The 26,578-nt window shown below is 52.2% G+C and overlaps 1 protein-coding gene across 1 annotated transcript in view; it reads right to left on the reverse strand.

Moving 5' to 3' along the window:
• KCNIP3 (potassium voltage-gated channel interacting protein 3) overlaps positions 1-26,578 on the reverse strand; it is a 99,036-nt gene that overhangs the window by 63,756 nt on the left and 8,702 nt on the right. The window contains exon 2 of the mRNA XM_027967108.3: positions 19,542-19,707. Coding sequence (XP_027822909.1) covers positions 19,542-19,707 — 166 coding nt within the window. The remainder of the gene's footprint in view (positions 1-19,541; positions 19,708-26,578) is intronic.

A 26,578-nucleotide genomic window follows, 5' to 3' on the forward strand; every position in this document is an offset into this window, starting at 1 on the left:
AAAAAGAGAAAAGAAGAGTTGTATGGTCAGAAGTTGGCTGGATTAGAGACTGATATTCAGGGCTGATGGGGACTTTTTGAGGCCTTCCTACCCGAGCTAAAATACAGAGGGGAAGACAGCATTCTGAAGCCTTTGTGGAACAATGCACTGAAATGTTCCAAAGATACAAGCAGCTCTACATCCAAAATGTAGAATTTTTTTTATTTCCATCTTAGTGGGAATCTTCTCCCTGATATAAAGAAGCAAACTGGATGGGTGGGTTCAGCCCTTGACATTATTATTTAGGCAGCAACGCAATTCTTTGAGGAACTGAAAACAACGGCTCTGGCCTTTCAAGTTGAGTCTTTACAAGAACAGAAGAGCAGCTTCAGAAGCAATTCAAAGCCCACCGAGTCTTTTTACCAATCCCAGGGAGAAGAACGCCGAGCACCAGGAAGCAGCTCCGGGGGGGACTGGAAACACGTCTGCCTACTGCATCTTCTTCTATTGGCGTCTCCAAGGGAAACAGCTCTGGATGGGATGCTTTACTTACACGGAGAAGAGATCACGCAAGATGCATTCTGATGATGGAGACTGGCCCCCCACGGCCTGCCGGCCTCTCCTGGCACCTGGCACAGGGCAACTGACCTATAAGCACCCCTCTCATGCCACAGTGGGAGAACTCTGCCCCCTCCCCGCAGAGGACAGATAAAACAGTGAGTGGTCAGCTGCCATCGAATGCATATGCTTTAAAAAAAATAGTCGCTCAGTCGTGTCTGACTCTACGACCCCATGGACTGTAGCCCGCCAGGCTCCTCTGTCCATGGAATTCTCCAGGCAAGAATACTGGAGTGGGTTGCTATTTCTGTCTCCAGGGGATCTTCACGACCCAGGGATCGAAACCATGTCTCGTACTGCAGGCAGACGCTTTAAGTAGAGACAAAGGAACACTCAAAAAAATTAGACAAGGAGGGATATTCCCATACAAGGTGAAAGGCCCAGCACAAACTGTGAGACCTTTTTCTTTTTAAAAAAATATTACTTATTTGACTGCACCGGGTCTCAGTTGCGGCCTGCAGGATCTAGTTCCCTGTGCAGGGATCAGACTTGGGCCCCCTGCGCTGGGAGCTTGGAGTTTTAGGCACCGGATCACCAGGGAAGTCCCTGTGTGGGCTTTATATCTCTTGGTATAAAAGTGTTCCAGGCCCAAGGCCCATTCTCACGTGGCTGAGTGAGAGCATCAAAAGATAGCATATGAGGCTGCCCTCCCACCAAATAAGGTAAAATCCTGAAACATTTATTACTGAACACGGGTTTACCTATTTTTGGCTTCTTATTACAGAAGGATGAAAGATATTTGGGTCTGTTAATAAACAAGTTTTGTGCCACACTGGAAACTTCACTGTGAGGACAGTATGCTTCTGGAAATTATGAAATGTATTAATAAGTTTGCCAATCTACAGAATGCTGGTCCATAATTGCTAATTTCTTAGTTTCACTAGAAATTAAGGTTTCTAAGGGTTAAGAAATCTAATCAATGTATGTAAACAAAACCATGAGAAACGATAAGAGAAATGACTGCATACAATAAAAGTAGGATGCGTTTTGGTTAAGAAAAGGTATTAAAGGAGGAAATGCATTTTTAAGGGAAAAAAGAGTTATTTTGTTTTAAAGTAGGATAACTGGTTGTTTTAGAATGAGAAATTGTGTAAGATTTCTAGAGATCTGATATGACCCGGCATAATATAATTCTAGTTATGATCTCAAAATGTTGTATGTCACAGATATTATAAAAATTCCTTGTCAACTGCCTTATAATGAAATCTCATCAGCCATTTAGCCATGGTCACTTTAGAGTCTTGACATTTACAGACAGTGATGGTTTTACTCTGATGCTTTTGCAAAACTGCTTCCTCTTCAAAGAGATTTACAAGAAGAATTCTTACAAGTACAGGTTTATGCTAACTTGAAGATCATGATAGCACTGCACTAAGAATGTTCAGAGGCTAATGGAGAAAACTGACAAATTCCCAAAACTACTGACTGAAGGTCAAGCATTAATCAGGAAGTAACTGCATGATATTGGGGTAATGTAAATTGGTACAGACACTTTGGAAAACAATATGGAGATTCCTTAAGGGCGGCAGCTAGGAGGAGACACCTCGAGCCCGAGGCCAGGGATGGCAGCCAGGAGGAGCAACCCCAGGAGCGCTGGCTGCGCAGGCGCAGGAGGGCCTAGAGGAGCTATCCCACGTTGAAGGTCAGGAACGGCGGTGGTAAGGAGATACCCCTCGTCCAAGGTAAGGAGCAGCGGCTGTGCTTTGCTGGAGCAGCCGTGAAGAGATACCCCAAGCCCAAGGTAAGAGAAACCCAAGTAAGATGGTAGGTGTTGCGAGAGGGCATCAGAGGGCAGACACACTGAAACCATGCTCACAGAAAGCTAGTCAATCTAATCACACTAGGACCGCAGCCTTGTCTAACTCAATGAAACTAAGCCATGCCTGTGGGGCAACCCAAGATGGGCAGGTCATGGTGGAGAGGTCTGACAGGATGTGGTCCACTGGAGAAGGGAATGGCAAGCCACTTCAGTATTCTTGCTTTGAGAACCCCATGAACAGTATGAAAAGGCAAAATGATAGGATACCAAAGAGGGACTCCCCAGGTCATTAGGTGCCCAATATGCTACTAGAGATCAATGGAGAAATAACTCCAGAAAGAATGAAGGGATGGAGCCAAAGCAAAAATACCCAGTTGTGGATGTGACTGGTGATAGAAGCAAGATCCGATGCTGTAAAGAGCAATATTGCATAGGAACCTGGAATGTCAGGTCCATGAATCAAGGCAAATTGGAAGTGGTCAAACAAGAGATGGCAAGGGTGAACGTCAACATTCTAGGAATCAGCGAACTAAAATGGACTGGAATGGGTGAATTTAACTCAGATGACCATTATATCTACTACTGCGGGCAGGAATCCCTCAGAAGAAATGGAGTAGCCATCATGGTCAACAAAAGAGTCCAAAATGCAGTACTTGGATGCAATCTCAAAATGACAGAATGATCTCTGTTCGTCTCCAAGGCAAACCATTCAATATCACAGTTATCCAAGTCTATGCCCCAACCAGTAATGCTGAAGAAGCTGAAGTTGAACAGTTTTATGAAGACCTACAAGACCTTTTAGAACTAACACCCAAAAAAGATGTCCTTTTCATTATAGGGGACTGGAATGCAAAAGTAGGAAGTCAAGAAACACCTGGAGTAACAGGCAAATTTGGCCTTGGAATGCAGAATGAAGCAGGGCAAAGACTAATAGAGTTTTGCCAAGAAAATGCGCTGGTCATAGCAAACACCCTCTTCCAACAACAGAAGAGAAGACTCTACACATGGACATCACCAGATGGTCAACACCAAAATCAGATTGATTATATTCTTTGCAGCCAAAGACGGAAAAGCTCTATACAGTCAACAAAAACAAGACCAGGAGCTGACTGTGGCTCAGATCATGAACTCCTTATTGCCAAATTCAGACTTAAATTGAAGAAAGTAGGGAAAACCGTTAGACCATTCAGGTATGACCTAAATCAAATCCCTTATGATTATACAGTGGAAGTGAGAAATAGATTTAAGGGCCTAGATCCGATAGATAGAGTGCCTGATGAACTATGGACGGAGGTTCGTGACATTGTACAGGAGACAGGGATCAAGACCATCCCCATGGAAAAGAAATGCAAAAAAGCAAAATGGCTGTCTGGGGAGGTCTTACAAATAGCTGTGAAAAGAAGAGAGGCGAAAAGCAAAGGAGAAAAGGAAAGATATAAGCATCTGAATGCAAAGTTCCAAAGAATAGCAAGAAGAGATAAGAAAGCCTTCTTCAGCGATCAATGCAAAGAAATAGAGGAAAACAACAGAATGGGAAAGACTAGAGATCTCTTCAAGAAAAATAGAGATACCAACGGAACATTTCATGCAAAGATGGGCTCGATAAAGGACAGAAATGGTATGGACCTAACAGAAGCAGAAGACATTAAGAAGAGGTGGCAAGAATACACGGAAGAACTGTACAAAAAAGATCTTCACGACCCAGATAATCATGATGATGTGATCACTCATCTAGAGCCAGACATCTTGGAATGTGAAGTCAAGTGGGCCTTGGAAAGCATCACTACGAACAAAGCTAGTGGAGGTGCTGGAATTCCAGTTGAGCTATTTCAAATCCTGAAAGATGATGCTGTGAAAGTATTGCACTCAATATGTCAGCAAATTTGGAAAACTCAGCAGTGGCCACAGGACTGGAAAAGGTCAGTTTTCATTCCAATCCCAAAGAAAGGCAATGCCAAAGAATGCTCAAACTACTGCACAATTGTACTCATCTCACACACTAGTAAAGTCACGCCCAAATTTCTCCAAGCCAGGCTTCAACAATACGTGAACCGTGAACTTCCAGATGTTCAAGCTGGTTTTAGAAAAGGCAGAAGAACCAGAGATCAAATTGCCAACATCCACTGGATCATGGAAAAGCAAGAGAGTTCCAGAAAACATCTATTTCTGCTTTATTGACTATGCCAAAGCCTTTGACTATGTGGGTCACAATAAACTGTGGAAAATTTTGAAAGAGATGGGAATACAGACCACCTGACCTGCCTCTTGAGAAATCTATGCAGGTCAGGAAGCAACAGTTAGAACTGGACATGAAACAACAGACTGGTTCCAAATTGGGAAAGGAGTACGTCAAGGCTGTATATTGTCACCCTGCTTATTTAACTTCTATGCAGAGGACATCATGAGAAACGCTGGGCTGGAAGAAACACAAGCTGGAGTCAAGATTGCCAGGAGAAATATCAATAACCTCAGATATGCAGATGACACCACCCTTATGGCAGAAAGTGAAGAGGAGCTAAAAGCCTCTTGATGAAAGTGAAAGAGGAGAGTGAAAAAGTTGACTTAAAGCTCAACATTCAGAAAATTAAGATCATGGCATCCAGTCCCATCACTTCATGGGAAATAGATGGGGAAACAGTGGAAACAGGGTCAGGCTTTATTTTTGGGGGCTCCAAAATCACTGCAGATGGTGATTGCAGCCATGAAATTAAAAGACGCTTACTCCTTGGAAGAAAAGTTATGACCAACCTAGATAGTATATTCAAAAACAGAGACATTACTCTGCCGACCAAGGTCCATCTAGTCAAGGCTATGGTTTTTCCTGTGGTCATGTATGGATGTGAGAGTTGGACTTTGAAGAAGGCTGAGCGCCGAAGAATTGATGCTTTTGATTGTGGTGTTGGAGAAGACTCTTGAGAGTCCCTTGGACTGCAAGGAGATCCAGCCAGTCCATTCTGAAGATCAACTCTGGGATTTCTTTGGAAGGAATGATGCCAAAGCTGAAGCTCCAGTACTTTGGTCACCTCATGAGAAGAGTTGACTCATTGGAAAAGACTGTGATGCTGGGAGGGATTGGGGGCAGGAGGAGAAGGGGACGACCGAGGATGAAATGGCTCGATGGCATCACCGACTTGATGGACGTGAGTCTGAGTGAACTCCGGGAGCTGGGGATGGACGTTCAGTTCAGTTCAACCGCTCAGTCATGTCTGACTCTTTGTGATCCCATGGTTGCAGCACGCCAGGCCTCCCTGTCCATCACCAACTCCCGGAGTTCACTCAGACTCACGTCCATCGAGTCATGATCCCATCCAGCCATCTCATCCTCATTCGTCCCCTTTTCTTTCTGCCTTCAGTCTTTCCCAGCATCAGGGTCTTTTCAAAAGAGTCAGCTCTTCGCATCAGGTGGCCAAAATATTAGAGTTTCAGCTTCAACATCAGTCTTTCCAAAGAATACCCAGGATTGATCTCCTTTAGGATGGACTGGTTGGATCTCCTTGCAGTCCAAGGGACTCTCAAGACTCTTCTCCAACACCATAGTTCAAAAGCATCAATTCTTCAGCACTCAGCTTTCTTTATAGTCCAACTCTCACATCCACACAGGACCACTGGAAAAACCATAGCCCTGACTAGACGGACCTTTGTTGGGAAACTAATGTCTCTGTTTTTTAATATGCTGTCTAGGTCGGTCATAACTTTTCTTCCAAAGAGTAAGTGTCTTTTAATTTCATGGCAACAGTCACTATTTGTAGTAATTTTGCAGCCCCCCAAAATAAAGTCTGACACTGTTTCCACTGTTTCTCCACCTATTTGCCATGAAGTGATGGGACTGGATGCCATGATCTTAATTTTCTGAATGTTGAGCTTTAAGCCAACTTTTTCACTCTCCTCTTTCACTTTCATCAAGAGGCTCTTTAGTTCTTCACTTTCTGCCATAAGGGTGGTGTCAACTGCATATCTGAGGTTATTGATATTTCTCCCGGCAATCTTGATTCCAGCTTCTGCTTCTCCAGCGTTTCTCATGATGTACTCTGCATATAAGTTAAATAAGCAGGGTGACAATATACAGCCTTGACATACTCCTTTTCCTATTTGGAACCAGTCTGTTGTTCCATGTCCAGTTCTAACTGTTGCTTTCTGACCTACATACAGATTTCTCAAGAGGCAGGTTAGGTGGTCTGGTATTCCCATCTCTTTCAGAATTTTCCACAGTTTATTGTGATCCACACAGTCAAAGGCTTTGGCATTGTCAAGAAAGCAGAAATAGATGTTTTTCTGGAACTCTCTTGCCTTTTCAATGATCCAACTGATGTTGGCAATTTGATCTCTGCCATATGTTCCAGACTTGCCATATGGTCCAGCAATCCCACTCACAGGCATGTATCCAAAGAAAACTCTGATTTGAAAAGATACATGCACCTCAGTGTTCACAGCAGCAGTATTTACAATAGCCAAGCATGGAAACAACTTACATGTCCATCAACAGGTGAACTGATAAAGAAGATTGAGATATATATATATATACACACACAATGGAATAATACTCAGCTTTATAGTTGAAAGAATGAAATAATGCCATTTGCACCAACATAGATGGCCCTAGAGATGATCATATTAAGTGAAGTAAGTCAGACAGAGAAAGACAAATACCGTATGATATCACCAATATGTGGAAGCTAAAACATGACGCAAATGAGCTTATCTATGAGAAAGCAACAGACTCTGAGACATCGAGAACAGACTTATGGTTTCCAAAGGGGAGGAAGGGTAAGGATGGATGGACTGGGAGTTTGGACTTAGCAGATGCAAATTATTATATATAGGGTGGATAAACAACAACATCCTCCTGTATAGCACAGGGGACTGCATTCAATATGCCACAATAACCCACAATGGAAAAAGGAAGGAATTAATTACATGAGGATGAAAGTGCTGATGGGGGTAATTATAATTTTATGACTTTGTTTGAGAAACTGCTGATTTTTTAATGATTTGTTTTCCAGATTAAAAGAACCCCCTTTCTCCTTTCTTTTAGGTAATCTATATCACAGCAATTTGGTAAAGTATACTTTTGTAAACAAAAATGGCATATATTTATCCTTTTCTCTCTACGGGATCTCTTCAGAATTTAGGAACTTATTGAATGTTCTTAATTTTTTATGAAAATGTAGGTATATATATGTACACAATGGAATAATCCTCAGCCATAAAAAACAATGAAACAATGCCATTTGTACCCACATAGATGGCCCTGGAGATGATCGCACTAAGTGAAGTAAATCAGAAAGAGAAAGACAAATACTGTTTGATATCACCTATATGTGGAATCTAAAATATGACACAAAGGAGTTTATCTATGAAAAAGAAGTGGACTCACACACATAGAGAACAGATTTATGGTTGCCAAAGGGGCAGCTGTTTAACTGAACTGACCTCTTCTCAGGTCTAAGAGACTGGTTCAGTGAGATGCAGCCAACTACCAACTCAAGGTCTAGACTGTGAGACTTCTTGGGTAAATTTAAAAGGTGAGAAATGAAGGGTAGGCAACTATGCCACTTCCAAATATGCCTCTTTGACTTAGGGGTTATTTTGAGCCAATAAAGTGGTTTCAGATAATAGAGCTGCTTTAAATTACCTGCTGGCTGAACAAGGAAGAATCTGTACCATAGCAATGACCTCCTGGTGTACTTGGGTCAACAACTCTGGTATAAAAGAAACTCAAATGCAAGAATTGAAAAAACAAGCCACTTGGCTAAAAAAAAAAGGCTGATGCCTCTTCAGGTGCATTATTTGATTTACTTGATACCAACAAGGTTTGGCCCTGAATAAGAAGTGTATTCAGACTTTTGGTATTATCCTCTTGACATGTCGCCACTGGAGTCTCCCTGGCGGGCTGTGTGCTCTCAGGGGTCTTAAATACGAGTCTGAGTTCCTCAGCAGTGCATCAGATGGCCTCACTGAGCTCGGAGCGACAGAAACATGTCGGACAATGAGGTGAGGAGCGAAACAGCTCTTCCATGGCCAACAGCAAAACCTATGAGGTGCACAGTGAGACACATCACCCGAGGGCGACTGAGAACGACAGTCATTACAAACTTAAACATTTTTTTTAATTTACTTTTTTTTTTTTTTTTTGGCCACTCATGGCTTGGGGGATGTTGGTTCCCCGACCAGGGATCGAATCTGGGCCTTCAGCAGTGAAAGCACCCAGTCCTAACCACTGGACCACCAAGGAATTCCCAGTAACACCAAGTTGTTGGTCAATCTCTTATGCAGGAGAGGAAGACCAAAAGGAGGAATTGTTAGAGCGACCGAACGAGAGGCCAGGGACTTCCCTGGTGGTCCAGTGGTTAAGGGTCTGCCTTGCAATGCAGGGGATGCTGGTTCGGTCTCTAGCTGGGGGTCTAAGATCCCACACGCTTGGGAGCAACTAAGCCCGTGTGTGCCACAACTAGAGAGTTGGTGCACCCTGGTGGAAGAGTCCGTGCGTTGCAACAAAGACTCGGTGCAACCGAATACATAAATAAGTTAACTAAACAAACAGGAGGCCATTGGACTGAGGTGGCCCTGATGCCTTGGTAGCTCATGCAAGCAAACCAAAACCTAGAAAGCCAGAGTGAACGCACCTGAATCCAAGAAAAGGCAGCTTACGAGCAGCCAATCACAGACAGACAACGAAGACAATGGCTTAAGCGGCAGCCAATCAGTTTCTTTGCTTTGCTTCTGCCTCTTTATAAAAAACCTCCCCACCGGCTCCCTTCAGGGGTTATGCTCCCAACCACCCGGCTTCCTAGGGGGCTCAGTGGTGAAGAATCTGTCTGCAGTGAGACACGGTTTCGATCCCTCGATCAGGAAGATCCCCTGGAGAAGGAAATGGCAGCCCACTCCAGTATTCTTGCTTGGAAAATTCCGAGGACAGAGGAATCTGGTGGGCTACCGTCCATGCGGTCACAAAGGGCTGGGCACGACCGAGGGACTAAGCACAGCACCGCAACACCTTTGGTTTGGTGCTGCCCCGCTCCAAGAAATTTGTGAAATGTTGAGTGTCCTTTTACCTTGTACCTTGTAACAGCCGCAAGTGGCAGAGCTCAGGTTCTTTGTTGTTTAAAAGTTGTTTTCAAAATATAGAAATAAAACCCAAGAGCATCGCTGATCTTCTGGGCCCCGCTGGGGCACTGCCCAACGCCTGCGGGGCATCTGACTGGCCAGGGGAATAGAACTAAGCCCTGAAGGGGGCCCAGATGTTTCACAGGCCTGTAAAGCTGAGAAGATGCGATGGCGTCCTCTTCTCTCTGGGGGAGAAGATAACCGCACAGGTGGCGGCTTCTGCCCTGAATCTTAGTTTAGCAGTAACACGTCCACATTTCTTTAATTTCCAGCCCCTCTAAAAATCTCTGTTTCTTTTCTGCTTTGTCACCCTGCTGGTTGCCTCATTAAGGACTTCAGTAGAACCTGACACATGCTGTCTATTTGTAGAAGGATATTTTTAACACATTGAGAAGGATGCTTTGACAATTCAAGCCAGCAGTGCCCGCCTTTGTCTCTAACCTGGGGCCTCTGCTGCCTCATTCTGGAGCCCAAGCCCTCTCTCCTGGCCCCTCCTGGCCTCTGCCCCACCCCTGCCTTGTCCCTGGGAACCCTGGGCCTGGGCACCTGCTGCAAGGTGTGATAAAAGGCCCAGAAGTTGAGGCCCTCCCCATCTTGGTGTGGAGTCCACGTTTGACATTCAGATATTAAGTGTGACTTTTCCTGTTGGGTTGGGGCAGAGGTCATCAAGGCTAAGACCAGTTCTGCAGGGCACACGAGGGGACTGAGAAACTGACTCTGTGACTCATCCTCTTCACCCCGCCAGAGGGCAGAGAAGAGAAAGGCTGGCGAGGCGAAGGGAGGGAAGGTCCTGGAAAGGCTGGCTGGTGTGCTGGGGCGTCTTCCCTGCACCCCTCTCCCCATCCAGGGGGCCTTTGGTCTCTGTCCAACTGAAGGGCTTCTGGGAAACCTGAAGGCATCTGGGCATGTGTCCCTGGAGTCTGGGGGATGCAGGGCCAGGCGGGTGTGACTCACACCTGGAGGTCAGGGTGATGGTCCTGGCTACACTGGCCAGAGGCAGGCAGGGAGATGGCAGGGACCTGGACACCTGTGCAGGGACAGTCACAGAGGCAGAGGGCACGTTTCTGCAGGGTCCCTCAGACCCTGTGGAAGAGAACTAGGGGTCTGTCCTCCAAGAAACACTGCCTGGAGAGGGGAAGTCTCAAAAGTTGAAAGTTGAGGGTAAGCAGCTGCTAGGTGATGGCACTGACCTGGCCACTGCTCTGAGCGGGAGCATTGCAGAGAAAGAGCAAAGATGCTCAGAGGTGCCCATGCCCTGCCCTCCTGCTCCAACCTGAAACCTGAGACGAGTCAGAAGAAGGGATTCTGGGGTGAATGACCATCTGGAGCTACAAGGCTTCCCTGAGCACCCACTAACACTTGAAAGATGACTACTGGATGAGCACAAACTTTTATGCAAAGAGCTGGAAAGAGCAACTGCACAGAGCAACTGAAAGAGGCAGAGACAACAGAGAATCAGCTGCCTTCAGACTGTTCTGCAAGTTGATGTCAAGTACTTGTGCTTTAGCAGTTGACCCTGGCTTAACTCCCCGCTCCCTGGCCCCCAGGCAGCCCCTCCCACCCCAGCTGTGCTGTGAATCCCAGAACCTGCATCCTCCAGAGTTGGAAGGGGCTCAGGTGGAGACCAGCAAACCCAGCCTCTGATTGTTGTCAGACGAGGGACCTGAGGCCCGGAGACAGACTGCAATCTTCTGTGACAGAGGCCTGTGGTATCCTCTTTCCCTTTCTAGAAAGACTGAGACAGAGGGATCGCAAGAAAGCAGCCCTGAGCCTGCCAGATTATTAGATTTGGAAAAATGCCTGAAGCCACCAGCAATGAAGATGCCCATGGGCCGAAGTTCCACTGTGCAAGGGTGCTCCCTGGCCCTCGCAGCTGCCCTATGGAGCAGGTGCTGTTCTGGCCACTCTGGTTAGTGAGGAGGGGGCGCAGGGTGGCCAGAAGAGACGCTCCAGGCCACCAACCAGCAGCGGCAAGTGGGAGCAGCTAGTGGTTTAGTCACTAAGTCGTGTCCGACTCTTGTGACCCCACGGACTGTAGCCCGCCAGGCTTCTCTGACCATGGGATTCACCAGGCAAGAATACTGGAGTGGGTTGCCATTTTCTTCTCCAGGGGATCTTCCAGACCCAGGAATCAAACCTGGGTCTCCACTGCCAAAGGCTTGGTGACTCCAGGCACCTCCCTCTGCCCCTGGGTCCACCCCCCAGATGTCTCTCTTCTAGGACCAGCATCTTCAAAGTTTTGTCCTCCTTGAAAATAACAACAGCTTAGAGAGGGGAGTCTAGCAACTGGGAGGCAGGGCTTAGAGGCATCGGGAACAGAGATGGGGTGGGAGGGAGGGGGCAAAGTTCCCCTGCTTTTGAAAAGGCGGGGAGTGACGCTGGGCTCCCATTCCTGACAGCAGCACTGGCCCGAATGCCCCCTGGAAGATCCTAAGGGTGCAACCGGCCCCCTCGTTAGATGCACATTCTCATCTGAGCTCCCTCTGCAAACCTTCACTCTATCAAAAGCCGCCTTTATGCATTTATTTGGCTGTTCCGGTCTTCCATCTCTGTTGCGGCATGCAGAATCTTTAGTTGCAGCTTGTGGGCTCTAGTTCCCTGACCAGGGATCGAACCCGGGCCCCCTGCATTAAGAAGGGAGAGTCTAAGCCAACGGACCACCAGGGTAGTCCCAGAATTGTCTCTTCTATTCCAAGAGTTTCATTACTGCTTTTGAAGGTTTTAAACCATTATTATTTGACTGATTTTTGAGATGATGGATTATATATTCAATTTTCAATTTTCATCCTTCTTAAAACATCATCGTGAGTTTAACAAGTACTCAGTGCACCAGGCTCTGCGCCCCTCGAGCACTTTCCATACGCAGGCTGGCTCGTTTCTCTCATCTATGCTGCAGATGTCGTATCAGTCTTTGATGCAGGAGCAGAGGGGTCTCCAGAAAGGGAGGGACGACAGGAGAAGACCCCAGCAATGAGGTCGGTGTGTACAAGGCAGGTAGGCCGGCCGGAGAGCACAGGCTCCCTCCCGCCTGGGATGTACCTGAGTCCATGAGCCCCGCAGAGGAAGCCCCCTCCCCACCCACTTTCCTCCCTAGGCCGATGGGTGGGGAAGCCCGGCTTGGTACTCACGGCCCACCTGTCACAGGACAGGACTCTAAGGCTGGGGTGCCTTCCTGTCCTGCTTTCAGGACTGCCTCCACTGCCCCACTCCCGGAGGGCACGGTTTTAAGCCCAAGCCTGCCTCTTCCTGTACCCTGGTCCCCAGTCCAGCCCAAGCAGTCCTCACCTCGAGCCAGGTTCCCCGAGATGAAGCGGAAGAAGATGCTGACGATGTCACCCAGGTGCGTTCCGCAGCCGTGCTGGCACTCCTGCAGCCTCAGGGTGGGGTACCGAGCTGGGCCAGGGGTCTCCCCGCGCCCCGCCATCCCTGGCCCTGGCCCAGGGGCCCCTCGGTCTGCCCAGCCCCCCAGCCTCTCTGCCCCCTCTCTGCCCACCTCTCCCCAGCCTGAAGGCACTCAGCCTTTATTCTCGTGCTCTCTCTCCCACCTCTGGTCTGTCTCCTGATCTCAGTGCCAGCCCTGCGGTCTCAGTCGCCCCTCTGTGTCTCAGCCTCTCTGCCCTGCCCTGTCCTCTGTGCTCTGTCTTCACCTCCCCGGCTCTCGGCCTTTCCCAGGACCGCCTGCCCCCAAGCCCAGCCCTTCACCTTGCACCTGACCCTGGCTCCTCAGGACCTGGGTGCCCCCTCTCCCTGGAGACAGAAGGGCTCCTGCAGCTTCCTGGGATGGGAGGGTGTGAAGGCGGGGTGGGCTGTATTCCTGAGTTCCACCACCACTGGGGGAGGTGCCCTTGTGTGATTTTCAACTGAGGGTGTAATCACACTGCAAAGGGGCCCTATCCAGGTCACGGGGCTCCTAGACAGCCAGAAAGGGAACTTCCCTGCTCCAACCTGAGTCCCCTCCTGGGAGGCTCAGGGGCCAGGGACCCTGGGCAGAGCTGGGGGAAGGGTGGCCACCTGACCTTTGGCTAGCTCTTCCCCTCTGACCTGTGCTCACTGACCCCAGCCCCAAGCCCCGCTGGCACCCCTGCAGAGTAGAGAAAGGGGAGGTGGGAGGGGATCCCGTTGTTGCTGACCCCGGGCCCGCATCCTGGAGCACGCAGTGTGCACAGGCAGCTTGCTAAGGCCCGCATGGGCATCCAAACAACCCCATGCGGTAAGTGTGGCAGAGAACTTCACGTCAGCATTCTCTTCTGCTTTCTAACCTACAGAATTCAGGTTGCCTTGGGGGTGCAAATGTGCTCAGGTTTTTGTTTCTTTGTTTTTTAAAAAGGCAATCCTCACCCCTTCCCTGCAGTCAGAGTGGCTCAGTTCTGCCCAGCAAAATATAAGCATAAATCTGCCAGAGAGTTCTGTGAAAGTGCCACTTTCCTGATGTAGGCACTCCCACTTTCTCCTTTCCCCTGATTTCTCCTTTCTCTTGTCAGGAGCAAAGTCATGATGGCTGGGGCCAGAGCAGCAACTGTGAGGGAAAGCACGCGTGCACACACACACACACAGACACACACACAGACACACACACACACACACACACAACTGCAAGACCTTGACTCTGATATCCTCAAGCTGCTAAACCAGTGCCAGCCACTGCCTAGCCCAGGTTTCTCAGATAGGAGATATTAATACATATTTCTGTCTAAATGAAGCCATTGTTGTTTGGGGTTGCTGTTACATGCAAGAGCAGGAAAGTCAAAATATTCCAAGTGAAAGACAAATGTCACACCTTGCACTGTCAGCCAGTGAAAGAAAGCACAGCGTCTGACGGGGCTTCTTGAGTGCCACAGGTAAGGGCGCGGCTCCAACACAGCAAAGGCTGTGCAGTAGGTCCAGGCTCCGGACAAGCAGGTCTCCTCTTGGGTTGATGACCCAGCACATTCATTCGATGGCACACAGTGTGTCTAAGAAAACTTAAGATGCTCTGCTGGGGCCAGGTTTTGAGCTATGGTTTTGAGCAAAACCAGGCTTTCTTTTTTTTGGGGGGGGGGGCAAAAATCTCTTCCTCTTTTGACACTACTTTCGGCTCACTCCTGGGCCCTCAGGGAGATGGAATCTCTGACTGACACCAGGAAGCCCTGAGACCTCAGGTGTCTGTCAGGAGCTGAGCGTTTGGGACTTCCTTGGTGGTCTAGTGGTTTAAGAATCCACCTGCCAGTGCAGGGGACACAGGTTCGATCCCTGGTCTGGGAAGATCCCACTTGCTGCAACTATTGGAGCCTGTGTGCTCCGCGACAAGAAAAGCCTCCACAACGAGAAGCCTGCAGACTGCAATGGAGAGTAGCCCCTGCCCCGCAACTAGAGAAAGCCGGAGCACAGCAACGAAGGCTGAGCACAGCCAAAAGTAAACAAACATGCAAGTAAGTAAGTGAAACCTTAAAAAAAAATAGACAGAGCCGAATACCCATCTCCCGCCCAGCTCTAAAGACGCGTGCGTGTACAGCACTCCACCATCACACAGGTGCTGAGTGTGAGCTCAGGGTCGGGGCCCAGAAGCCTCAGGTAGGTGCATGTTCCATACTCGGGGCTCAGACAGGCAGATTCTTCACTACTGGACCACTAGGGAAGTCCTGGCATCTCACTCTGAAACGTGACGTCGAGTATATCTTGGTCTTTCAAATGCATCAGAATTCTGTTAGCCTGTATTTATATATGCTTACGTATTACAGACAAGCTAATTTACCTGTTTGTCCCTATACCTTTCCTTTTTTATAAGGTGTTATTATTATTTTCTTTTGTGGATCATTTTTAAAGTCTTTGTTGACTGTGTTACAATCTTGCTTCTATTTTTACGTTTTGGTTTTCTTGGCCAGGGAGGCATGCGAGATCTTAATCCTTCGAGCAGGGGTCGAACCTGCACCCCCTGCTTTGGGAGGCAAATTCTTAACCATTGCAGTCTGCTGTGCTGCCAGGGAAGTCCCCCCACACACACCTTTCTACTACCACTTTTTAAACCAGGGGTGCTGGTGGTGGCAGTGACTTTGTGATCTTACATGGGGTCGACAAAACCCCAGAAGAAATGAGTACCTCCCAGAGATGGAAGCAGTGGCCGGGAGTCTGAGTCTCCATCTGGGGGAGGGTGCAGGACTGTCTCCCTTTGAGCGGGGATGGTCACACTGTCACGCAGGAGCATGCGGCTGCAGCTCCAGGGTCCCTGCCAGAACGGGTGAGGACGGGGGCGTCCCCCAGAGCGGCAGGCAGGCCCCTGGCCTTGTCCCATCCAGGCCTCCTCCTCTGGTCCTCTAGAGTTTCTGCAGAGTTCCCAGTAGCCTAGAGCAAGTGCCTCTCTGCTTACACCAGTCCAGCTGGACCCCAGGTTACTCTGTGGGTGGTGTTACTATTCCAGGCTTATAGTTTAAAACACCCAGTCTCACAGGCCTCATGGGAGCCAGACTTGAGAAACAGGTTGGTCCGATTGGTGACTCAGCTGCGTCCCTGGAGAGGCCGCCTTGAATCCTAATAGGAAGGACTTTCAGATGCTGGGGAGATAAGCAGAGCAGCTCAGAGTCCCAGCCTCTGGGTCACTGAGGATGGGCCCCCAGTGTTGGAGAGGGACACACTTCTGGGCCAAGGACTGGTGCTTCTCCTGAGTTGGGTGCGGGCCATGCCCCTCTCTGTGCTGCCGGGACCTGGGTCCACCCATCTTAGAGACTGCCCCTGCTGACCTGCTGCCAAACCCATGCTGAGGCTCTTCTCAGCCAGGGCTGACCCTCCGGGCCGCAGCAGCCACGGGCCTGGCCCCTGTCTTCATGTACCCCAGCCTCTGAGTCCCGCACACTCTTGCCATGTCGCAGAGGCTCAGGACACCTGTGTGTTCCACTGAGCCAGACCCCTGCTCCAGGGTGTCCCAGAAATTAGTGTCTCAGGCACCACTTCTGCTGATGGAAACCACGCCCACACCCCCAACGAGGGCGCAGTGCTCCGGCCGCCCGCCCGCCTTTGGGAGGCCCTGGCCCAGGACACCCAGTCCGGCCAGGCTGAGCACGGGGACAGAGCGGCGCTGAACGGCACAGCTGGCCTCTGCACCCAGAGCTCGGACGGCTCCCAAAGGAGCAGAGAGGCACCTTGCCTGGGCACAGCTGAGCGTTCCATGAGAGCCCTCGGAGTGACTACACCAACAGTGCGTCCCGGAGGGACACGCAAGGGAGCTGTTCAGACCGGGGTTCAAGGCCTGGGAGCAATGCCCAGTGGATAGGGGGGCAGGCTGGGGGTCTCTGCTCCTCTGCTGCCAAGAGTGGCTGCTGCCTCCATAGACCCTGAGCCTCAACCCCCATTTCCCACAGCTCCCGAGAGAAAAGGCAGGGAGAGTGCGTCCGGGTGGGCGCCCTGCCTGCGGCGCATGGAAGATGCCCCGGGTCAGAGCCCTCACTCAGCCCTGGCCCCTGTGACCCACGGACTCGTGTGACCTTCCTGAACACTTGCTCCCTAGGTTTAGTAAAACACTGTGGCCCTCCACGCCTGCCTCACACCGCTAAGGGCACGTTTTCCGCGCCCCGCATGCCCCCTCAAGGCCTGGTAGGGTGTCTGGTGAACAGGTCACCAGGGGAACGGCAGGGCTGGGCAAAACCCTTGGTGGTGTCGTCGGCTGTGCACCCCTTCCCTGCCCCCACTGCCTCCTGGCCGAGACCAGACATTCAGCAAACACTTCCACACAGCTCTAGAAGGAGCTGCAGGGAGCTGCATCAAGCTGCCATCTAGGAACCCACCTGAGCTAAAGGTGGGACCTGTGCGTGTGGTCCCCTCCTGTGACCCTGGACACACCCAGGCTTGCTCTTCCGCGTGTCCACCCACAAGTAGGTGTGCAAGAGGCCTCAGTGCAGGACACCCCAGCACTGTCCTGAAGACCACAGCATGCCAGGTGTTCCTCCTGGAAGGTGGAAGCCGGGGCTCAGCAAGAGAGCGTCCTGGGGGCAGGGAGAAGGCGGCTGGGTGGAGAGGACCCAGGAGGGAGCGAGCCAGACACAGGTCACCGAGGGGCTGCGAGGTCACAGGAGGGAAAGGAGCCTGTGCTGCTGCCAAGGAGACCTGGAGAATTTGAGCCTTGAATAAATGGATTAAGAAGGTATTGAAAATATATGTGTTCACTGGAAGGACTGATGCTGAAGCTGAAACTCCAATGTTTTGGCCACTTGATGCGAAGAGCTGACTTACTGTAAAAGACCCTGATGCTGGGATAGATTGAGGGCAGGAGGAGAAGGCAGCAACAGAGGATGGGAAGGTTGGATGGCATCACCGACTCAATGGACATGAGTTTGAGCAAACTCCAGGAGACAGTCATGGACAGGGAAGCCTGCCGTGCTGCAGTCCATGGGGTCAAAAAGAGTCAGACATGACTTAACAACAGCACAATGGAATATTACTCAGCCATTAAAAAGAATGACATCCTACCATTTGTGGCAACTTGGATGAACCTAGAGACTGTCCTACTAAACGAAGTAAGTCAGAAATAGAAAGACAAATACCACGTGATATCACTTATATGTGGACTCTAAAATACAAAGCATATGAACTTATCTGCAAAATGGAAACAGACTCACAGACAGAGAGAACAGACTCGTGGTTGCCGTGGCGGAGGGACGGAGTGAGAGTCTGGGATTAACAGATGCAAACTGTTATTTACAGGATGGATAAACAACGAGCTCCTACTGCACAGCACACAGAACTCTTCAATATCCTGTGATAAACCACAATGGGAAAGAATACGGAAAGGAATATATATGCATGTATGTATGTATTACTGAATCACTTTGCTGTGCAGTGGAAATTAACACGATATTATAAATCAACTACCTTTCAATCAAATTAAAAAATCTGTGCCTCCAGTGAGGTCAAGTGGGGTCTGTTAAAACAGACTCAAGCCCTCTAGGCGCAAAGGACTGGCCACACGAGGGCACCACTGCTCATGTCTGCTCCTTGTTCCTACCCTGATGGAGAACAATTGCTTTTACTCTGCTGCAGAAAAAAACAGTCGTGAAGATGTGAGTTTCCCAGTTAAGCTGTCTGCATGAACTTTTAGTGAGTTCATGTTTCTGCTCCATCGCGAGAAGTGGAGAACCCCCATGGACCTCACACGTGTATTCACAGGCTTCAGAGCCTCCACGGAGGCTGCTGTGGAGAAGAAAAGGGCCAGAGGAGGGTGGCAAAGCACCACAGATGGCAGGGGCTCCGGGAAGCAGATGAATCGTGCTGGGAGTGTGCCGTGGAGTAGGGGTGCAGGTCAAGGACAGGGGCCTGGCCTGCACGCATGGCTGACCCCCGCCGCATCAAGCCTGGGATGCTGGGGTCGTGGATGTCCCCATTTTCCAGTCAGAGACTGAGTCTCTCTGGAAATCACCAAGAGTGTCTGAGACAATGAACAAGACACGGCACTCAGGGGTCCAAGTCCGCACCTCTTCCTTAAAGTCAAAAAGGCAGACTCTCAGGCACGCCTGGTGTGTGTGGTCACGGGATCTATGTGTGATACGTGTGCCTGTGTGTGCCCACAAGTTCTTAGTGGGTGTGTATAGGTGTGAGTATGTGCACGTGTGTGAGAGTACGGGGCTGCACGAAGTCCCTTCTGCATCACTTACTGCACCACAAACACCAAGTGTCACCAGCATGAGCCAGGCCGCCGTTTCTCTTGCCAACGCCGAGTGCAGCCTGCAGTACACGGCCAGCCCTCGGGCTGCGCTGGGCAGGACTGAGGAGGCCGGAGGCCAGGCCACCTCCTCACCACACCCCTGTAGCAGGGTATCAGCCCCTCTTTTCACCGAGGACTCAGGAAGAGTGTGATGCTAAAGGTCACCCAGCCGGCAAGGCTCTGAAAGCCCTTTCCATCCTCCTGGCTGGGAGAACCCCAGTGAGGGCCCAACACTCCCCGCCTCCCTGGGCCCCGCCTCGAGCTCTGTGCCCCGTGGGGCACGGACACTGATGCACAGGGACGGGCCTGAATGAATAGAAGCCCCTCCCTGCAGAGGTCAAGGCTGGGGTCCTCGGGTAGGTCTCTGAGCTCAGGGCAGACACCCACCCTCTCCCCAGGGGGCCCAGCCCCTACCTGAGCCCTGCGGGGCTGCGCTGGACAGGATCCACTTGACCAGGCAGCAGCGCATCAGGGCCTGCCGGGTGAGCCGCGGCCGCTGCCACTTCGCGCCCTCCTTCTTGCTCAGCGGAGTGCGCCCAGGCTCCCCCAGGAGGCTGCCGTCGGACACCTTCATCACCTCCTGCAGCAGGAACAGGCAGGGAGACTGTGAGCCCTGGCTCACCAAGGGCACCTCCAGATCGTCCCCAGGATGCCTCGAGGCAGTCCTTCACTCCACGCAGGCCCTTACCTTCCGGGGGCGCGTGAGAGGAGCCCCTGCCCCGCTGGACGAGTCCCGGGGCGCCACTGCCCCCGGCATGGATCACCTCCTGCCCCATCTCTCAACCCTCCCCCTCTCTCTCCAAGAACCCTCTGTCCCTGCATGGCGAGGCCATCTTGCAAGCGCAGACAGTGTCCGCTGGTGATCCAAGCTGGAGGAGCGGGCTGAGAAGGATGTTCAAGGCCACCGTGGGGCTGGGCACCCTCTGCTTGCAGGCACGCTCCCTGCCAGCCTCGCTAGGCTGTGAACACACACTCCTTCCACACACAAGCCCTGCTCATGCTTTAAGATCCAGCTAACAGGGATTCCCCTGATGGTCCAGTGGTCAAGAATCTGCCTTACAACGCAGGGGACATGGGTTGAGTCCCTAGTGGGGAAACCAAGATCCCACGTGCTGCGGGGCAACTAAGCCCTCGGGCAGCAACTGCTGAACCCATCCACGCCCTGGAGCGTGTCCTCTGCAACAAGAAGCCACCACAGTGAGAAGCGTACGCACCACGGTTAGCGAGTATTCCCCACGCGCCACAACTAGAGAAAGCCCGCACGTAGCAATGAAGAGCTTGTGCAGCCCCAGATAATAATAAATAAATTAAATAAAAAATGTGCACGTGTTGGTCGCTCGTTCGTGTACTCTTTCCGACCCCACGGACTGCAGCCCACCAGGCTCCTCTGTCCATGAGATTCTCCAGGGAAGCATACTAGAGTGGCGAGCCATTCCCTGCTCCAGGGATCTTCCCCACACAGAGATTGAACCCAGGTCTCCTGCACGGCAGGCAGATTCTTTACAGCCTGATCCACTGGAAAAGCCCAAGATAAAAATAAGGAAAACTTTAAAAAAAAAAGGTCCAACCAGAAAGCCATCTCCTGCATGAAGCAGCCGGGCCTCTAAAGCTGCGGGCGCTGGGCCTACCCTTGTTATCCACATCCCCACCCTGGCACGGACTGTGCGGTGCTGACTTGCTGGAGGAACTCCCGGCTGAGGGCAGGGTCTGTGGGCTTCTCCACTGGGCACCTGCTCTGGCACATGACGGGGCCCTTGGAAGGAGGGAGGTGAGGGTCCAGACTGGCTCATCAGTCTCCCCATGACCCCGACACAAGTCTGGATGTCAGTCAGAGATCCCAGTCCAAATCCCTCACTGACTAAGCCCGGAGAGGGGGGTGGATCCACACAGGCCACACAGCAAAGTCGGGGTTCCTTGCCTCGCCCAGAGCTCAGTATTTTTTGCATTCATGCTCGGTTGCTCCGTCGTGTCCGTCTCTTTACGACACAAAGGACTGTAGCCACCAGTCTCCGCTGTCCATGGGACTCTCCAGGCAAGCATACTGGGGGTGGGCTGCCGTTTCCTCCTCCAGGGGATCTTTCTGACCCAGGGATCGAACCTGGGCCTCCTGCATTGGCAGGCAGATTCTTTACCACTGAGCTACCTGGGAAGCCCCTGATTATTATTATTATTTTTTTTACCTTGAGGCAAATAGAGACTGCAGAAGGGCCTGACGACTTCCCCAGGAGGGGGCACGTGGATGGAACCCACAGCTCTACACTGTGCAACGGTCTGCAGAAACAATTCCAACAACTGGTGAGTGGAGTCTTGGAGCAGAGAGCTGTGGGTGAGTTGTTAAGATGCCGGGCTGTGAGCTCCACTGAGTGTGGGTCGGGAAAGGACAGCCAGCGGGCACAGTGGACCCTGGAGCCTCGAGACTTGTTTTCCTGTATTGATAACTGGAGCACTCTCACCTGGCCCGCCCTCTCGTGGCCTGTCATTGGCCCACCATCCTCAGCGGCCAGGCAGGCAGCAGGGTGGCCCCTCTGGGCATCTGCTGAGTCTGACTTGTTGCCTGTGCGTCATCCACCCTGCTCAGGATGGCTGTGCCCCAGTCGTGCCTGTTGGGTCGCGGCCCCAGGTCGCCCCCAAGTTCACTGTACCCAGTATGCGTAGCCTGAGTTCCAGGCGTGGGAGGAAGCAGCACCCCCACGCGGGCCCTGGTGCTGAGTGGGGGCTGACTGGCCAGGATGATGGTGGTGATGTCCTTCCAGGGTCATGGGGTTTCACTACATTTATGCTTGCTCAGACACTTCAGTCGTGTCCGTCTCTTTGGAACCCCAAGGACTGTAGCCCGCCGGGTTCCTCCATCCATGGGACTCTCCAGGCAAGAATATCATAGTAGGTTGCCATTTCCTCCTCCAGGGGATCTTCCAGACCCAGCAATCCCACCCATGTCTCCTGTGACTCCCGCCTCGCAGGCAGACATTTATATGGTCCTGAAAATTATACGAGTGTCCGAAATACATCACAAACAGATGTACACTCAGGCAAGTTCTGCAGACGCAGAGACTCCAGCACAGCCCCTGCAATGGTTGGGTTCTTGGGTACAACGACCAGAAAGATGCACCCAGGTGGATGGTAACTGGAGAGGAATCAATGGTGGGGGACCCAGGCCCTTCACAGCCTCCCCAGGACAGACAGAGCCAGGCTTGGCAGACAGACCAGAGCAAAGGGCAGGCTGACGGACAGCCAGGCCTCAGTCACGGACACCCAGGGGCCAGGACGAAGACCTCTGCTGCTGCTGGCGCTGCTATCCAGGGACACTGGGCCTGGGGCCCCCACTGGCATCACCATTCTGTGGGGGTCTCGGTTGACCCACTGGCTCCAGGTTCGAGGTCAAGAGCAGAGGCGTCAGACTGTCCCAGCCCATGTCAAACGTCTCCTCTCTGGCTGCAAGGAAAGCTGCGAAAGCAAGCTTCTGGCCTTTTGGGTTCTTGCCTGTCCTCTGTGGTGGCTTTCCTAAACTTGAGGAATAAGAAAAACCCTACAAACGTCCCCGAAACTGTGGAGTCTGAGCAAATGCTCAGGTGAGCAGAGGCGGGTGTGCTGCCTCCTGCGGGCTCTTGTTGGCTGGGGGAGCCCTCCAGGAGCTGAGCTGGCGCACGGCCCCACAAGGGCGGCCTGTATTTGGGGCTGGGCGGTGGGCCTCCTGGTCAGCTTTTGATGAAGCAGCTGTCTGGACCTGGCAACACTCAACCACTTATCCTGACTTTCACGATCTTTCCAGCCAGGTCCCACTGCCCGTCCCCCCTGTGGTTGTCGCCCCCTCAGGCCGCCCCTCCAACACACACGCTCAGCAGCCCCTCCACGCTCTTCCCTTCTTCCAGGCTTAGCCTGGCCTGCCATTGGGGGTGGTCAGTGGTGCTCAGAGCTACAGCCGGACTGGGCTCACCATCCCAACAGGGCAGAAAGGGGGTGTTGGTGGGGGTGGCCGGGGGCCCCAGGTGCCAGGGATGCTGAGGGAGGCGCCCTACACACTTACACACACACACACACACACACACACACACACACACACGCACAGGCCCTGCCCAGGCTGACAGACAGAGACCTTCTTCATTATTAATGATCTTATTCGGGAGAGAAAAGGCCTCAATGAATCAGGTCTTTATTTCAGCCCAGGAGGCAGGTGGGGGATGATGGGCAGCTGTCCCTTCATGATTTCATGAATCCTTTGCTGAACGCTCTGTACGTGGGCTGAGTGGAGAAGGTCAGAGGGGAAACCCAGGAGGGGCTCAGAGCCTGGGCAGGAGCTGTCTGTCGGCGCCCTGGCCTCAGGACAGCACTGGGCGGCCAGCAGGGGTGGTCCTCACGGAGCCTGGGGCTAGTCCTGGGGACTCTGTCTTGCAGTCAGGCCTGGGCTGATGTGCGGAGACCCAGCAGGTGACCCGGGGTTCTGTCCTACCGAGAGGGGGGCAGTGCTGGGAGGGACCACAGGGCAGGGCCGAGAACCCCGCTCCTGCACTTCTGGGCCTTCAAGGCACCTCATCGTTATGACTACTATAGGAGATTGGAGGCACCTGCCCATTTTAAAGACGAGCAAACCAAGTCTCCCAGGTGGCTTCCCAGGTGGCTCAGTGGTAAAGAGTCCGCCTGCAAGAGGATCCGCCAGGAGACACAGGATGGACCTCCGGGTCTGAAGATCCCCTAGAGGAGGAAATGACAACCCACTCCAGTACTCTTGCCTGGAGAATCCCATGGACAGAGAGCCTGGCGGGCTACAGACCATAGCGTTGGAAAGACAGGGCTGAGCGACTAAGCACAGAAGCACAAACTAAGTCTCAGATGCCTGGGGGCACGCCAGGGCCACAGTGTACTCGTGGCCTCCTGGTTCCAGCTTTCAGGGGGTCTCAGCCACGGGCGGTGCTGCGAGGCTTTCTGAGGCCTTGAAAGTGGGGGAGGGCCGCCTAAGCCCCTCTCCCCCTGCACACTCCCCCTCCCCCTGCACACCCCTCTCCCTCCCCCTGCACACCCCTCTCCCTCCCCCTGCACACTCCTCTCCCTCCCCCTGCACACCCCTCTCCCTCCCCCTGCACACTCCTCTCCCTCCCCCTGCACCCTCCCCTCCCCCTGCACACTCACCCTCCCCTGCACACCCCTCTCCCTCCCCCTGCACACTCCTCTCCCTCCCCCTGCACACTCACCCTCCCCCTGCACACCCCTCTCCCTCCCCCTACACACTCTCCCCTCCCCCTGCACACTCACCCTCCCCCTACACACTCTCCCCTCCCTCTCCTGCACACTCCCCCTCCCCTGCACACCCCTCTCCCTCCCCCTGCACACCCCTCTCCCTCCCCCAGCACACTCCTCCTCCCCCTCCTGCACACTCCCCCTCCCCTGCAGACCCCTCTCTCTCCCCCTGCACACTCCCCGTCCCTCTGCACACTCTCCCTCCCCCTGCACACTCCCCCTCCCTCCTATACACTCTCCCCTCCCCCCTACATACTCTCCCCTCCCCCTCCTGCACACTCCCCCTCCCCCTACACACTCCCCCTCCCCCTGAACACCCCTCTCCACGCCTCTACCTGCAATTCCTCCCCCCTCACCTGCACAATTCCTCCCCCCTGCCCCTGTACACTCCCCTCCCCCACCTGCACACTCCTCTCTCCCCTGCACATTCCCCCTCCCCCTGCACATTCCCCCCTCCCCCTGTACACTTCTCTGCACCTTTACCTGCAATCCCTCCCCTCTCACCTGCATACTCCTCCTGGACATTCAGGATGGACTGCTTCTCCCATCAGGCCTCACTCAGATCAGGTGCTGGGAGACCCCCACCTCCTCGCCCACACCAGTGCCTGCTGCGAGCCCCAGCCTAGCTGGCTGCTGAACTCGACCTGTTTGCTTGTTTACCTGGGTGCATTTCTGTCTCTTTCTCCCGGATTGTTGGCTCCTAGAGCTGGCCCTGGCCTCCTGTGTGAACGGCTCTTCCCCATCACAGAGCCTGGCACCCAAAAGACCCTCACTTCCAAAACCCAGCAGCAAAAGAACAAAGCCTCTAGCTAGCAGATGGGCAGAAGAGGAGCAGACATGTCACCCAGGAAGACAGACAGGTGGCACGAAGCCTGTGAAAGGGTGCTCCGCATCTCGAGCCGCCAGGGAGAAGCAAACAAAACCTTAGGAGATATCATACTATCCGCAGGGCCAATAGGATACAATTCTATTTACGCAACATTTCAAAGTGGCAACAGTTTAGAAACGGAACAGGTTAGTGGGACAGGGGTTAAGGGTGAGGGAAAGCTGGAAGAGGGGAGGTGGGTGTGGCTATGCAAGGTCAACACAAGCCCTTGAGGTGATGGGGCTGTTTCGTGTGTTGACTGCAGTGATGGAAATGCGAACGGACACACGTGATACTGTGTGTGTATTTAAGTGCGCAGGACTAAACACACACGAGTGCGTGCGAACCTGGCTGAAGGGCGCTCGGGATCTCTCTCATTTCTTTTTGAAATATTTATTTATACATTTGGCTATGGCAGGTCTTGGTTTCAGGGCACAGGATCTTTTTTATTTGTAGCAGCATGGGGGCTCTGGTTCCCTGAGCGGAGATCAGTCCCAGGCCCCCTACATTCGGAGCTCGGAGTCGTAGCCACTGGGCCACCAGGAAAGCCCCTCTGTTTTATTTCTTACAACTGCAAGTGAGTCTGCAAGGGTCTCAGGGAAGCTACCATTAAAACACAAAACTTTCATACATACGAAAAAAGAACATTTAAAAAATACAAACACACACAAAACCCTCAATAAACATCCTAAATGCCTGAGTGAAAGCCCTCTGAAGCTCTCGCCATAATTCGCTGAGACTTTCTTCCCTCCTGCTCTTGTCTGATGCATTTTAACAAGGATGGAGCCATCCGTTCATCCTCCATGGCCCTCAGGGGAAGGAATGGCCAGAGCTGGGTGGCAGAGACCAGTGAAGCCAGAAGATCTGGGTCGTGAGGCCCAGCAGTGAGCATTCCGAGCCAGGTCCCAGAAGCGGCCCTAGGCTGGCCCGGGACCTGCAGCCTCCTCCGAAGCTGACAAGGTACCTTCAGGGCAAGCACTGCAGCTATGCTGAGACATTCTGGCCACTCAGCCCACACTTGCAGCTCCTGCCCTCCAGGGGAGTCCAGGGGCAGGTATCAGCTTCCCTTCTTCCAAGTCCCAGGTCTAGGAGGAGTTGGGAGAGCAGGGGGTGTACAGAAAGGGCAGCGTGTTGGGGAGGCATCTACTTTCCAGCAGGCACTGTGTTGGGTGCTTGGAGAGGTGCCGTGTTTAACGCCCATATCCCTCTTTCAGGGTTCCTTAGGCCCTCCTGCAAACCACCTGGCTGGAGCACAAATCCTGGAATAGGTCTTCCTCATACCCTCTCACCAGGATCGCCATGTTCCCATCTGGCGTGTTCTCTGTTGCCCAAGGCCAACAAAGAGCCAGCCCTG

This window comes from Ovis aries, chromosome 3 (genome assembly GCF_016772045.2).
Source record: "Ovis aries strain OAR_USU_Benz2616 breed Rambouillet chromosome 3, ARS-UI_Ramb_v3.0, whole genome shotgun sequence".
Classification (NCBI taxonomy): Eukaryota; Metazoa; Chordata; class Mammalia; order Artiodactyla; family Bovidae; genus Ovis; species Ovis aries.